Source organism: Hemiscyllium ocellatum, chromosome 47, assembly GCF_020745735.1.
Source record: "Hemiscyllium ocellatum isolate sHemOce1 chromosome 47, sHemOce1.pat.X.cur, whole genome shotgun sequence".
Lineage (NCBI taxonomy): Eukaryota > Metazoa > Chordata > Chondrichthyes > Orectolobiformes > Hemiscylliidae > Hemiscyllium > Hemiscyllium ocellatum.
The window spans coordinates 7,298,823-7,314,354 of record NC_083447.1 but is presented as its reverse complement, the minus strand read 5'-3'; the positions used below and the strand labels follow the sequence as shown (position 1 = coordinate 7,314,354).

General features: G+C 47.8%; 1 protein-coding gene across 1 annotated transcript in view; it reads left to right on the top strand.

The window, feature by feature from the left end:
• The window catches only part of LOC132836617 (HHIP-like protein 1), a 29,811-nt gene extending 20,696 nt beyond the window's left edge, over positions 1–9,115 (top strand). The window contains exons 7-9 of the mRNA XM_060856009.1: positions 711–792; positions 6,781–6,863; positions 8,254–9,115. Coding sequence (XP_060711992.1) covers positions 711–792; positions 6,781–6,863; positions 8,254–8,981 — 893 coding nt within the window. The 3' untranslated portion in view covers positions 8,982–9,115. The remainder of the gene's footprint in view (positions 1–710; positions 793–6,780; positions 6,864–8,253) is intronic.
• The last annotated feature ends 6,417 nt before the right edge of the window (positions 9,116–15,532 follow it).

The following is a 15,532-nucleotide window of genomic DNA, read 5'->3' as shown; positions in this document are numbered from 1 at the left end:
ACTGGGAAATGTACCGCCCCGGCAGCCCCCCTGGAATCATTTCTGGACTGTTCCATGTTATATTTCCAGGTTGTGGTAAACTGCAGAAGTAGAATCCACGATGTGGGGCTCTAATGTATTAAGGCTGAGATAGATTCTTGATCAGAAGTGGAATTAAGGGTTGGGGGGGCGGGGAAAGGGCTTCAAAGGGCAAAACATGGTGGGCAGGCTCAGAGGGCTAACGGGCCTGTTTCTGTGCTTGTTCCTTGTGGTTTTTGTGTTTCTTAAGTGGATGTGAGGAGTATCAGATTGGCCATGGCCCTACGGAATGGACTATTCCTTCCCCTGCCGCTTATAGTCAGAAACGGAGCCAGAAACCAAATTATTTCTAGAAAAAAAGTTGGGACTGAGCAAGCAGAGATGGCCTCAGACCGGACGGGCCAAATGGCTGTGCTGCTCTGTGAACCTGTGGACAAGGTGTGGACAGACTGGACATCAGTTGACACGTCACTATTTCCCACCGTCCAAAGATGTGCAGGTCAGGTGACTTGGCTGTGCTAAATTGTCCATAGTGTTAGGTGCATTGGTCAGAGAGAAATGGGTCTGGGTGGGTTACTCTTTGGAGGGTCAGTGTGGACTGGTTGGGCCGAAGGGCCTGTTTCCACACAGTAAGGAATCTATTCTACGAGTCAAGAGAAAAAGTAATGCATCTTCTCTCTGTCCCCCTGTAGGTGAACTGTACTTTATGTCCAGTGGAAATCCCAGTGCTTACGTCCCTGCAGGGACTGTGTACAAATTCATCGACCCGTCTCGGTGAGTGTCAACCCTTTCTTCTGATGTTGCAAAGTCATGGTCAATCATCCTCATGTTCTTGAGAAAGGAGACCAGCCCACGTTGGTCAGCCCAGTCTCGGCTCGCACCCTGTGTCCATCCCTTAAGGCAGTTCCCAGGCCTGCAATTCCTGTCTCATTCGGAGGGGCATGGGGAGGGAAAAGGAAGGTGGGAAATAGGATCAGGAGTAGGCCATTCAGCCCCTCTACGCTGCTCCACCAATCAACAAGGTCGCTACTGAACCTCTACGTCAGCACTGCTTTTGCACGCTGTCCCTTCATATCTTTAATATATACAAAACCTATCAACCTCTGTCACAGACTCTGGCCAGCACAGATGAGGCCCTTCAGCCCGTTGAGCCTGTGCTAACCCATCTGCGCTAATCCCACTTGGCCCACCTTATGACATTTCAATCGCTCATCCACAATTTTTTTTCAACCAACCAGTTCAGGGATGTCATGACCCTCCTCTGGGGCAGGTGGGACTTGAACCCAGGTCTCTCGGTCCAGAGGTTGGGACACTACCTAGAACCTTGCCACATACTTCTGCCTGCCTCCACTACCCTCCCAGATTCCCAAGCACCCTCTGGGTGAAAACATTTTCCCTCAAATCCTGTCCAAACCTCCCAGATCCTCACGTTAAAATTATGTCTTTTTGTTAATGGCTCTTCACCTTTCAAATTCACCTTGTCCATGCCCCTAATAATCTATTACCCTTCTGTCAGGCACCCCGCCCCCCCCAAAAGCCCTCTGTTCTTAAAACAACCCAAGGTTATCCAGCCCCTCCTCCTAGCTGAAACTCTCCAGCCCAGACAATATCTCGGAGAATTTCCTTTCAACCCTCCAGTACAATCACATCTTTCCGAAGTCCTGAAGAAGGGACACCTTCAGTGGAAATGTTAACTCTGCGTTCTCTCTCCCCAGGTTCTCTCTCCGCATTAACTCTGCGTTCTCTCTCCCCAGGTTCTCTCTCCGCATTAACTCTGCGTTCTCTCTCCCCAGGTGTTCTCTCTGCATTTACTCTGCGTTAACTCTGCGTTCTCTCTCCCCAAGTTCTCTCTCCCCAATGGAAATGTTAACTCTGCATTCTCTCTCCCCAGGATCTCTCTCTGCATTAACTCTGCGTTAACTCTGTGTTCTCTCTCCCCAAGTTCTCACTCTGCATTAACTCTGCATTAACTCTGCGTTTTCTCTCTCTCACCAGGTTCTCTCTCTGCGTTAACTCTGCATTCTCTCTCCCCAGGTTCTCTCTCTGCGTTAACTCTGCGTTCTCTCTCCCCAGGATCTCTCTCTGCGTTAACTCTGTGTTCTCTCTCTGAGTTAACTCTGCGTTAACTCTGCGTTCTCTCTCTGAGTTAACTCTGCGTTCCCTCTGCGTTCTCTCTCCCCAGGATCTCTCTCTGCGTTAACTCTGCGTTCTCTCTCTGAGTTAACTCTGCGTTCACTCTGCGTTCTCTCTCCCCAGGTTCTCTCTCTGCGTTAACTCTATGTTAACTCTGCGTTCTCTCTCCCCAAAATCTCTCTCTGCGTTAACTCTGCGTTAACTCTGTGTTCTGTCTCTCTCTCCAGGTTCTCACTCTACGTTAACTCTGCGTTCTCTCTCCCCAGGATCTCTCTCTGCGTTAACTCTGCGTTCTCTTTCCCCAGGTTCTCTCTCTGCATTAACTCTGCGTTAACTCTGTGTTCTGTCTCTCTCTCCAGGTTCTCACTCTACGTTAACTCTGCGTTCTCTCTCCCCAGGATCTCTCTCTGCATTAACTCTGCGTTAACTCTGTGTTCTGTCTCTCTCTCCAGGTTCTCACTCTACGTTAACTCTGCGTTCTCTCTCCCCAGGATCTCTCTCTGCGTTAACTCTGCGTTCTCTTTCCCCAGGTTCTCTCTCCCCAGGTTCTCTCTCCGTGTTAACCCTGCATTCCCTCTCCCTAGGTTCGCTCTCCCCAGTTTCTCTCTCTGCGTCTCTGCGTTCTCTCTCCCCAGGTTCTCACTCTGCGGTAACTCTGCGTTCTCACTCCCCATGTTCTCATTCTGTGTTAACTCTGCATTCTCTCTCCCCAGGTTCTCTCTCTCTCCCCAGATGCTCCTGAGTTTCTCCAGCAATTTCTGTTTTTACGTCCAATCCTCCCCACAGTGTGGTGACCAGAACGGGACACAGTCCTCCAGCTGTGGCTGAACCAAAGTTTTGTACAATTCCAAAACAACCTCCTAGCTCTTATAGTCTATGTCATGTGTGATGATGCTGTCACTTTAAGAGGTTATTTTGACCTGTCTTTTTTGAAGAGAGGTTGTAAGGCAGAGGTAGCGAGCTGTCTCTAAGAAAGTAAACAATCTGTGAAGCCCTGAGGTCTTTATTAAAGTTGGAACAATTGAAGCATCTGGGAATGGCCAGGTCTCACAAACCATGGTGGCTCAGTGGTTAGCACAGCTGCCTCACATCACCAGGGTCCCAGGTTCAATTCCACCCTCGGATGACTGTCTGTGTGGAGTTTGCACATTCTCCCCATGTCTGTGTGGGTTTCCTCCCACAGTCACAAAGATGTGCAGGTCAGGGTGAATTGGCCATGCTAAATTGCCCACAGTGTTAGGTGCATTAGTCAGAGGGAAAATGGGTTCCTCTTCGGCGGGTCGGTGTGGACTTGCTGGGCCGAAGGGCCTGTTTCCACACTGTAGGGAATTTAATCTAATCAAACCAGGCTTTCTGATTTACGTTTAGTTTTAAGCAGAAGCCTTTGGAGTCTGAACAGAATTGGAAACTCCAGTGAATGTCTCCTGGCTGCTACTCTCTCGATATCTTTTTCCTCCTGGAATGGAGAACTGCATGTGAGAATCTATGTCTGAATGTGCCTTTTTGTCAAGGGGTGCATTTATGGGATGTTACTGTATTGTAACAGTTAATTAGATTAGATTCCCTACAGTGTGGAAACAGGCCCTTCGGCCCAACAAGTCCACACCGACCCTCCTGAAGAGTAACCCATCCAAACCCATTCCTCTATATTTACCCCTGATTGATGCACCTAACACTATGGAAAATTTAGCATGGCCAATCCACCCTAACCTGCACATGTTTGAACTGTGGGAGAAAACCGGAGGAAATCCACACAGACACGGGGAGAACATGCAAACTCCACACAGACAGTCACCTGAGGTGGGATCGAACCTGGGACCCTAGTGCTATGAGGCAGCAGTGCTAACCACTGAGCCACCTGTGCCGACTATTTTAGTGATAGGTACTGCGTCCATTATTCGGTTAGGCTTTCCAACAGTTGAGTTATTGTTTCTTTTGTTAGTATTTTAACAAGAGGGTTTAAATAAATTGTGTTTTGTTTAGTTTGACCAGTCGTATCACATCTGGAACACAGCATTTCACATCTACCTTTAAATAGGAAAAATTTAGTGTCTGGACTACCTTTATAAAATATATTGAGGGGGGTCTGCCCTGGTCCGTAATATGTGACTGTTTCCCAAGATCTTGAACATACTCAATAACTGAACCTCCTTAGCTTGTGGGGTAGATAATTCCACAGATTCACTGATGGGAATCCTACTGCGCTGTATTATTCCATGTTCTATGTACTCCTACCTAAATTCTTGCCCCACAATCGTGAGACTGTTTCCCCTGACTCTAGAATCACCAGCCAGGGGTTAACATTCCCACTGCCTCCATCTTGTCATGTCCTGGAAGAATTTTTGTAAGCTTTATTGAGGCTGCCCCTCATTTCTCTAACAGAGAAGTCAGCCAGCGGACGCAGACAGGACTGGAGAACAGGGGTGGTTGGGGATTTGATGGATGTTTCAAGATATTAAGGCGGAACAGAAAGGGGTAGATCCTGAGAACCACCTCTGGCAGTTGGGGAAATCTCAAACAAGGCTCAGGACTCCCCTCTAGGAGAAAGTGAGGTCTGCAGATGCTGGAGATCAGAGCTGAAAATGTGTTGCTGGAAAAGCGCAGCAGGTCAGGCAGCATCCAAGGAGCAGGAGAGTCAACATTTCGGGCAAGATTCCTGAAGAAGGGCTCATGCCCGAAACGTCGATTCTCCTGTTCCTTGGATGCTGCCTGACCTGCTGTGCTTTTCCAGCAACACATTTTCAGCTCAGGACTCTCGTCCGCAATCACGGTGGCTCAGTGGTTAGCACTGCTGCCTCACATCGCCAGGGACCCGGGTTCGATTCCTGACTCAGGCACCTGTCTGTGTGGGGGTTGCACCTTCTCCCTGCGTCTGGGTGGGTTTCCTCCCACAGTCCAAAGATTCGGTGGATTGGCTGGGCTAAATTAACCTGTTATGTGCAAGCTAGATTGGGTTGGGATATATGGACGGGCTGGATCGAAGGGCTGTTCATCTCTATGTGCAGGCTAGGTGGATCACCTGGGGTGAATGAAGGAACAGAGGTGGGTTTGGGTGGCCTGCTCTTGGGAGGGTTGCTGTGGACTGGATGGGCTGAATGGCCTGTAGGGGATTGTGCAGTCAATGCTCAATGAGTTTTAAACCTGATATCTGGGAACCAAAATTGGTAAGGGATTTGGGGCAATGGCGAGCAGATGGAGTTAGGTTGCAGGTCAGTCATGAATGTCAGAACGGTTTCTCTCAACGGGCTGAACAGCCTGCTCTATTCCTCCATCTCTTTGCTCAATCTCTAGCTGACGCTGCCCTCCACTGGACATGACGTGGAGGTGCCGGTGTTGGACTGGGGTGTACAAACTTAAAAATCACACAACACCAGGTTATAGCCCAACAGGTTTAATTGGAAGCACTAGCTTTCGGAGCACTGCCCCTTTTACATCCACCTGATGAAGGGGCAGCGCTCCAAAAGCTAGTGCCTCCAATTATACCTGTTGGACTATAACCTGGTGTTGTGTGATTTTTATCTCTTCACTGGACAGTTCAGGATGTCCACGGAGTGTGAGAGACAGCAGCCCAACTCCCTCCAACTAAAAAGCTTGGGAAAAGGATATTAAAACAGTGTAACAGACTCCTCAGCCCACTTCAGGGAAAAATACTTGCAACAGGCTGACAAGAGGCTGATTAAGTCGGAGTAAATGACCGTCACAACTCGACCTGGAGAATCTGAAGCTGCTCCTGCTGTTTAATAAGTTCAAACCTGAACTAATGGAATCAGTTTAGTGCGAGTCGATACCCTTGAGAATCGAAGAATTATTAGAGCTCCGAAGGAGGCCATTCAACTCATTGGGTGTCTACTATATGTCCTTTATTTACTTGTGGGACATGGGTGTCGCTGGCTGGGCCGGTGGTTAATGCCCGTCCCTAGTTGCCCCTTGACAAAGTGGTAGTCACTTGCCTTCCTAACGTCTGCATGCTGTAGGCAGACCCACAATGCCCCTACAACATGGAACATTCTTCCTTCCCAATTATTTATCTAATGTGTATAGCACTGCCTCACAGTGCCAGGGACCCAGGTTCGATTCCACCCTCAGGTGACTGGAGTTTGCACGTTCTCCCTGTGTCTCCGTGGGTTTCTTCCGGGTGCTCCGGTTTCCTCCCACAGTCCAAAGATGTGCAGGTCATGGTGGATTGGCCATGGAAAATTGCCTCATGGTGTCCAGGGATGGGGAACGCAGGGTTACAGAGATATAGTGGGATGCTCTTTGGAGGGTCATTGCTGACTCAATGGGCCAAGTGGCCTCTTTGTGCACTGTAGGGATTTATGAAAGGTGTCCCCTTGTGCTGCCAATCATCTTTGGTTAGTTATCTTAAATCAGTTCCCACTGGTTCTCCATTCCTCTGCAATCAACCCTCATAACAAAAGTTCCTCGACATCGGGAACATACAAAAGTGTTGATTTGGAGTAAAAGCATAATGTATTGTCTCATGGCTTCGCTGTCACCAGCTGTTTCTCTCATTGTGGTTAATCTGGTCCATCCATTATTCTCTCAGTTACACTCAGCTTTCCTTGTTACTCCTAATTCTGTCGGTTGTAACCTGGGAGCATCCTCCTGTTGTTCTTCCTCACCTTCAAGGAGAGCACCACCGGGGAAGTGTCGCTTTAAACCGAAGCCCGTGACTGTGAAAGGAAAGTTACTTCCATTTCGACCGAAAGAGAGTGAGTTCCATCACTCCATGTTTTCACGGCTCTTGGAAATGTACAATGTACCTTGGACACATCCTCTCAATGTCACAATGACTTCTCATTGCATTTTAGTCTTTTGCTGTTACATGTTTTCTGTCACACTCTGTGCTGTCGCACTTTTTCACACTTTCCACTGTCACACTTTGCACTGTCACATTTTCACACTTTCCACTGTCACACCTTTTAACACTTTGCACTGTCACACTTTGCACTGTCACACTTTGCACTGTCACACTTTTTTCACACTTTGTACTGTCACACTTTGCATTGTCACACTTTTTCACACTTTCCCACACTTTCCACTGTCACACTTTCCACTGTCACACCTTTTCACACTTTGCACTGTCACACTTTTTTACACTTTGCATTGTCACACTTTGTACTGTCACACTTTGCATTGTCACACTTTTTCACACTTTCCCACACTTTCCACTGTCACACTTTCCACTGTCACACCTTTTCACACTTTGCACTGTCACACTTTTTTACACTTTGCATTGTCACACTTTGCACTGTCACACGTTTTCATACTTTGCACTGTCACACTTTTTCACGTTTTCCACTGTCACACTTGCATTGTCACACTTTTTCACACGTTGCACTGTCACAACTTTATTGTTACCTTCTGCACTTGTACGGTTTATGCTTTCACAATTTCTTGAAGGGATCAAAGTGAAGTGACAGAGAGTATGAACGGAAGAGGAAAGGGGGCTGTAAGCCAAGAAATACTGAGCTGTTCCACCCAGAGTGAAGAGGCTGCTAGAATGTGGGCCTTAGGGAAGGTTCTAGTGCCTGTGTTGACAGGAGTGGGTGTGGGTGGGGAAGGATAGTTTCTGGGGGGTAACCACAGGAGATTTACAAGGATGTTGCCAGGGTTGGAGGATTTAAGCTATAGGAAGAGGCTGAACAGGCTGGGGCTGTTTTCCCTGGAGCATTGGAAGGGTGACCTTAGAGAGGTTTATAAAATTTTGAGGGGCATGGAAAGGATGAATAATCAAAGTCTTTTCCCTAGGGTCAGGGAGTTCAGAACTCGAGGGCATAGGTTTAGGGTGAGAGGGGAAAGATATAAAAAGATCTAAGGGGCAACTTCTTCACACAGAGGGTGGTACGTGTATGGAATGAGCTGCCAGAGGAAGTGGTGGAGGCTGGTACAATTACAACATTTAAAAGGCATTTGGATGGGTATATGAATAGGAAGGGTTTGGAGGGATGTGGGCCGGGTGCTGGCAGGTGAGACTAGATTGGGTTGGGATATCTGGTCGGCATGGATGAGTTGGACCGAAGGGTCTGTTTCCGTGCTGTACATCTCGATGACTCTATGAGTGAGACTTAGACCTGAATCCATTCCAATTGTCACCTACAGAACTCATCTTGGAGGTGAAAACCACAACGGTGGCCCCAACTTCAGCTAGGCCCAGACCCAGACCCAGGCCCAGGCCCAGGCCCAGGCCCCGACCAACTGGGGCCACGACACGCAGGCCTAAGGTGGGTCGGAAAGAGAAAACCCAGGCTACTACCACCACCACCACGACCACCACCACAACCGCCCCAGCTGCCGCCCCTCAGCCTCCCACTTTGAGCTGGCACTGGGAGTTGCCGGGCCGACCAACCACAAAAGCTCCGCCCAGGAGCCGCACGCCACCGACGGAGGCAGAGAGAGGCCGGGGAGCAGGCGGGCGGCGCATGGATCAGAGGTTGAAAACGGGAAAGAGGAGGCGCGGGCGGCCGCGGGAGGGCACGGTGCGGCTGGCGGGCACCAGGGGGCAGCGCCGGAGGAGGAGGCGGCCAGGCGAAGGCAGGGTCGAGGTCTACATCAGTGGACGGTGGGGCACCATCTGCGGCCGCTCCTGGGATTCCGGCTCCGCGGCGGTGGTCTGCCATCAGCTGGGTTACCGGGGCGTGGCCAGGGTTGCCGGCACGGCAGAGTTCGGGGCCAGCGGCCTGCCGATCGTTCTGGGCAGCGTGCAGTGCGTGGGCACCGAGAGGAACATCCTGAGGTGTCGGCACAGGCCCCTGGGGGAACATGGTTGCCCACGTGGGCAGGAGGCCGGTGTCATCTGCCGCAGGCAACACACTGCTCCAAGAACATAACCCGCACAGAAACAGGCCCTTCGTCCCATCACAGTGTCTGTGCTGACCACGGTGCCATCACAAAGTCCCGAAGAAGGTGGTGGCCTAGTGGCATTATTGCCTGACTTTTAATCCCCGGTAACATTCCCTTGTTCAATTCCCGCCACGCCAGATGGTGGAATTTGAATTCAATAAAAATAATAAAGTGATGTAATTAGCTATTGGGAGGCGATGGTCTCATGGTATGATTGTTGGACTATCAATCCAGAGACTCAGATAACACTCTGAGAACCTGGGTTTGAATCCCACCATGGCAGATGGTGTGGAATTTGAATTCAATAAAAATAATAATAAAAGATGTCTGGAATTAAGAATCTAATGATGACCATTGTTGGGAAAACTCCATCTGGTTCACTAATGGTCTGTAGGGAAGGAAACTGCCATCCTTACCTGGTCTGGCCTACATGTGACTCCTGACCCATAGCAGTGGGGTTGACTCTTAACTGCCCTCTGGGCAATTAGGGATGGGGCAATAAATGCTGCTGAGCAAGCGACATCCCCATCCTGTGGATGAATAAAAAAAGAAACTGACCCTTCGGCCCAATTCGTCCATACTAACCAGATTTTCCAAACTGAGCTAGTCCATTTGCCTGTGTTTGTCCCATATCCCTCCAAACCCTTCCTATTCTTCTACCCATCCAGATGCCTTTTAAATGCTGTAATTGTACCAGCCTCCACCACTTCCTCTGGCAGTTTATTCCATACACGTACCACCCTCTGTGTGAAAAAGTTGCCCCTTAAGTCCCTGTTAAATTTTTTCCTTCTCACCTTAAAGCCATGCCCTCTGGTTTTGGACTCCCCTAGCCTGGGGAAAAGACCTTGGCTGTTTATTTTATCCATGCCCCTCATGATTTTACTAAACATCTTTAAGGTCATCCCTCAGCCTCCTACGCTGAAGAGGAGAAAAGTCCAAGCCTATTACAACCTCACCTTATAACTCAAACCTTCCCAGTCTCCAATGTAAACTCATCCCTTTTGCCTGTACGTGGTCTGTAAATCTCTATTGCCATCCTCTTCATTTAAATGTCTCTTAAATGTAGCTATTGTATCTGCTTCTACCCCCTCCCCAGGCACCTATCACTCTCTGTGTAAAATATCTTTCTCCCACATCTCCTTTCGAATTTCTCCTCTCTCTTTCATTTCTAGTATTTAATATTTCCACCCTGGCTAACAATTTGAATTACCTACCCTATCTGTGTTTCTTATTGTGTACTTCTATCAGGAAACCATCCAAGTTTATCCAACTTCCCCTTAGGACACACACTCCAATCCAGACAACATCCTGGTAAATCTCTTCAGCACCCTCTCCAAAACCTCCATGTCCTTCCTGCAGGGTGATATCCAAAACTGCACACAATGCTCCAAGTGTGGCCTCACTAAATTATTGCAACAAGACTTGCCAACTTGTACACTCAATGCCCGACCAATGAATGCATGCATAACATATGCCTGCTTGACTACCATGTGCCATTTTCAGGGAGATATGGACCTGGGGCCTCAACAGCCCTCTGTGCATCCGTGTTCCTCGAGGTCCTGCCATTTACTGTATATTTGAGCACCAATAATTCTCAGGTAACTCAAGAGACACACAGCACAGAAACAGGCCATTTGGCCCATCAGGGAACACCTCTGGAACACACGCACCAAACAACCCCACCATCCTGTGGCCAACCACTTCAACCCTACCTCCCACTCCCCCAAGGACATGCAAGTCCTGGGCCTCCTCCACCGCTAAATCCAAGACACCCGCCAACTGGAGGAGATTGCCTCATCTTCCGCCCTGGGACCCTCCAACTTCACCAGTTTCATCTCCCCTTCCCACCACCTCATCCCAGTCCAAAGCCTCGAACTCAGCACTGTCACCTTGACCTGTCCATATTCCTTCCCACTATCCGCTCCACTCCTCACCAACCTAACATAATCACCCCCCAACTGCATCCACCTATCGCCTTCCCAGCTGCCTTTCCTTCCATCCACACCCCCACCCTCCTATTTATCCATAAGCCTCTTTCCCCAACCCCCACCCCCCCCAACCCACACTCCTGACAAAGTGCTTATACCCAAAACGTCGACCTCTCCAACTCCTCAGATGCTACCTGACCTGCTGTGCTTTTCCAGCACCACCCTATCTGACTCTGACGCTCCAGCATCTGCAGTCCTCACTTCCTCTTTTGGCCCATCATGACGATGAGAACCAACCAATACCAAACTGTATTGATCCCATTTCCCTGCACTTGGTCTCCCATGCCCCGACATTTGCCGTTCTCAAAACTTCAAAGTTTGTGCAAAGATTTGTAGCTCGGGTGCTTGTTGTTGTGGTTCTGTTCGCCGAGCTGGAAGTTTTTGTTGCAAACGTTTCGTCCCCTGGCTAGGAGACATCATCAGTGCTCTGGAGCATCCTGCGAAGCGCTTCTTTGATGTTTCTTCCGGCATTTATAGTGGTCTGTCCTTGCCGCTTCCGGGTGTCAGTTTCAGCTGTCCGCTGTAGTGATTGGTAAATTGGGTCCAGGTCGATGTGTCTGTTGATGGAATTTGTGGATGAATGCCATGCCTCTAGGAATTCTCTGGCTGTTCTCTGCTTCTTAAATGCTGTGAGAGTACCTGCCTCCACCGCCCTCTCAGGCAACATGTTTTGTTTCTGAAGATAAACAACAAGACTCACTGTTTTTTTTCTTAGTCCCCTTTCCCTCTGACACCTTCGAGGAGGAGAGTCCTTGTACATGTGCACACACTTGCACTGATCCAGCACTCAAGTCAGGGAAAACACCTGTGTGGTCAAGTGACAAGCAGTGCCCTTCACATCAAAGGGGACACTCCTGTTTTTTTTCCCCCACACTACCGCCTAACTGCGATAGTGCTTACTTTTCCCCAGCACCCATGGTGTGTGTGCAGGTGTGAGACACAGTGAAAGACACAAAGTGTACAAATCTTTATTCAATTTCCACTACCAGGAAAATTGGAAAACACGAAGTGGCCAAGGACTCACTGTTGTAATCGTTTTGCCTCTTGTGGGCATTTAGAGGAGGTGACGGCCTCCTGGTAATGTCCTGGGAACCCAGGTTCAAATCCTGCTGGGGTGGGTGGTGGAATTTACATTCAATAATCTGAGATTAAAAGTCTAATAATGACCATGGAACTGCTGCTGATTGTCAGGGAAAATCCAGCTGGTTCACCAATGTCCTTTAGGGAAGGAAATCTCCCGCTCTTTTCCGATCTGGCCTACACGTGTCTCTAGACCCAGCACAATGGAGTTGACTCTCTTGGTAAGGATGGGCAGTATATACTGGCCCGGTCAGCTACATCCACATCTCATGAATGCATGAAAAAAAATTTGCAAGGGGATGTTATAATGCACCCTCTGGAGAAAGAGGTCTTGAACTGAACCTCCTATCCTAAAGGTAGGCCATTACCACTGCACCACAAGCACTTTCACTTTACTGTGGAACCTAAGACTATTACATAAGGGATATATCACACTCATAGTATATTGCAGGAAGTGAATATTGGCATACATTGCTGGAAGACTTTATCACACTGTGTGTATACTACAAAAGGAAAGAAATAAGTGTATTCTAAATGAGGGGCTTATTACATTGAGTGTATATTACAGGAAGGATGTCTTGCAATGAGTCTATATTGGACAAGAGTATCTTACACTGAGTGTACGTTACAGGACGATGTATGCTGAATGTATATTACAGGAGGAATTTATGACAAACTTTGGCTTCCCCGTACAATAAGCACATCTTTATCACGTGTCGCTACTTCAAAACGCCAGCCCAAGTAACCTCCTTCTGAAATGCATAGGTCTCCAGAGAAAAGTCATGCCGGACTCAAAACATTTAGCTCTGTTTTCTCTTCTGGAAGATGCTGCCAGACGCGTCGTGTTTCTCCAATGTCCTCCATGTTTGGGCTCACTTTCATTCATTCACAGAAATAAATAGTTGCCCTCCTGTGGCATTGCTCCACTCCAGTTGCAATGGGGCTGGAGGCCGGGGAGGTCAGTGAGTGGATTCTGTTTCAAACTTATAATTCGCGTCCTTCTAGTGGGATCTTACAGCAGAGATGGAGGCCATTCAACCCACAGGGCCTGTGCCAGATCTTTGCCAGAGCTATCCAAACAGTTCCATTTCCTTGGTTGGTCCCAACTGGGGAGGTGTATGTTATAATATGGGCAGTATATATTATACTGAATGTATATTACAGGAAGAATATATCACACTGAGCATGTCTTATAGGAATAACCTATTGCACTGGGTGTATATTAGATAAGGGATATATGACACTCACTAATATTACATGAAGCAAATATTACACTAGATATGTATGATGCTGTATATTACAGCAAGTGCATATTAAACTGAGTGTATGTTACATGACATATTATATGGTTGTATATTACAGGAAACAATACACAAGTATATTTTACAGAAGGGTCTAGTTTAATGGTGTATATTCCAATGAGGATGTTGTAATATTCTGTTGCATGTTTACTACACTGAGGATGTATCATTTGGGCTGCATATTATATAAGGGATATATTACACTTTTTAAAATTCACTGATTGGACGTGAGCATTGCTAACTGGTAAGTATTTCCTTTTCGCATCAGAGAGTGGCAGGAACTGGGCAGAAGTGATGTCGGAGCGCAAAGCCGGTCAGGAAGGTAGGTGATTGTTATTTGAGTGGGTGTGTTCCAGACAGAGTGTGGGAAATTCTCGAGGACGAAGGTGAAGAGCCAGAGGTGGTGGTACATGTCGGCACAAATGATGTCGGGAAGAAGAGGAGGAACATACTACAGCGGAACATCGGAGAACTAGGGAGAAGGCTGAAAAGCAGGACGTCCAGGGTGGTTATCTCCGGTTTGCTTCCAGTTCCTCGGGCTGGTGTGGCCAGAAACAGGGAGATAATGGACTTGAATGTGTGGCTGCGGAACTGGTGCAGGAAGCAAGGATTTAAATTCTTGGATCATTGGGGTATGTTTTGTGGTAAACATAAATTCTACAAGAGAGACGGTTTGTACCTTAATAGGTTAGGGACCAGCATTCTGGCAGGCAGGTTTGCTACTGCAACACAGCTACGTTTAAACTAAGTAGCAGGGGGAGGGGACAAACTGGATGTTTAAGAAGGAAATTGGAGGGAAAGTTAGAACAAGGGAAGTCAAGAAAGACAACTGTATCAATGAGGCAGAAAACTCAGAAAGGGATCATGCTGTAAGGTTGAATGAAATAGGAGTTGATGGGAAGGGTGAGGGCAGTAACAAATTAAAAATTCTATACATGAATGCACGAAGCATTAGAAATAAGATGGATGAGCTTGAGGCTCTTTTGGAAATTGGCAGATACGATATTGTGGGGATAACTGAGACATGGCTTCAAGTGGACAGGGCCTGGGAAATGAATATTCAAGGCTACACGTGCTATCGTAAGGACAGACTGACGGGCAGAGGGGGCGGGGTGGCCATGTTGGTAAGGGATGATATTCAGTCCCTTGCATGAGGGGACCTAGAATCAGGGGATGTAGAGTCAGTGTGGATAGAGCTGAGAAATACTAAGGGTAAAAAGACCCTCTTGAGAGTTACCTACAGGCCCCCAAACAGTAGTCTGGATGTCGGATGTAAGTTGAATCAGGAGCTGAAATTGGCCTGTCGCAAAGATGTTACTACAGTTGTTATGGGGGATTTTAACGTGCAGGTAGACTGGGAGAATCAGGATGGTATTGGACCTCAAGAAAGAGATTTTGTGGAGTGCCTCCGAGATGGATTCTTAGAACAACTGGCGCTGGAGCCAACCAGGGAGAAGGCAATTCTGGATCTGGTATTGTGCAACGAACCAGAATTGGTCAGGGACCGCGAAGTGAAGGAGCCATTGGGAAGTAGTGACCATAATACAATAAGCTTCAATCTTCAATTTGAGAGGGAGAGGATACAATCGGAAGTGACAATATTTCAGTTGAATAAAGGGAACTATGGAGCTATGAGGGAGGAGCTGGCCAAAGTTCAATGGTGCAATACCTTAGCAGGGATGACAGTGGAGGAACAATGGTGGATATTTCTGTGTATAATGGAGAAGTTGCAGGATCAGTTCATTCCAATTTGGAAGAAAGATCCTAGGAGGAGGCAAGGGTGGTCGTGGCTGACGAGGGAAGTTAAGAAACATATAAAGTTAAAAGAGAAAAAGTATAACATAGCAAAGCTAAGTGGGAAAACAGAGGACTGGGAAGCTTTTAAAGAACAACAGGGGATTACTAAGAAGGAAATACGCAGAGAAAAAATGAGGTACGAAGGTAAACTGGCCAATAATATAAAGGAGGATAGTAAAAGTTTTTTTAGGTATGTGAAAGGCAAAACAATGGTTAAGACTAAAATTGGGCCCTTGAAGACAGAAACTGGGGAATATATTACGGGGAACAAAGAAATGGCAGAAGAATTGAATTGGTACTTCAGATCTGTGTTCACTGGGGAAGACACAAGCAATCTCCCTGAGGTAACAGTGGCTGAAGGACCTGAACTTA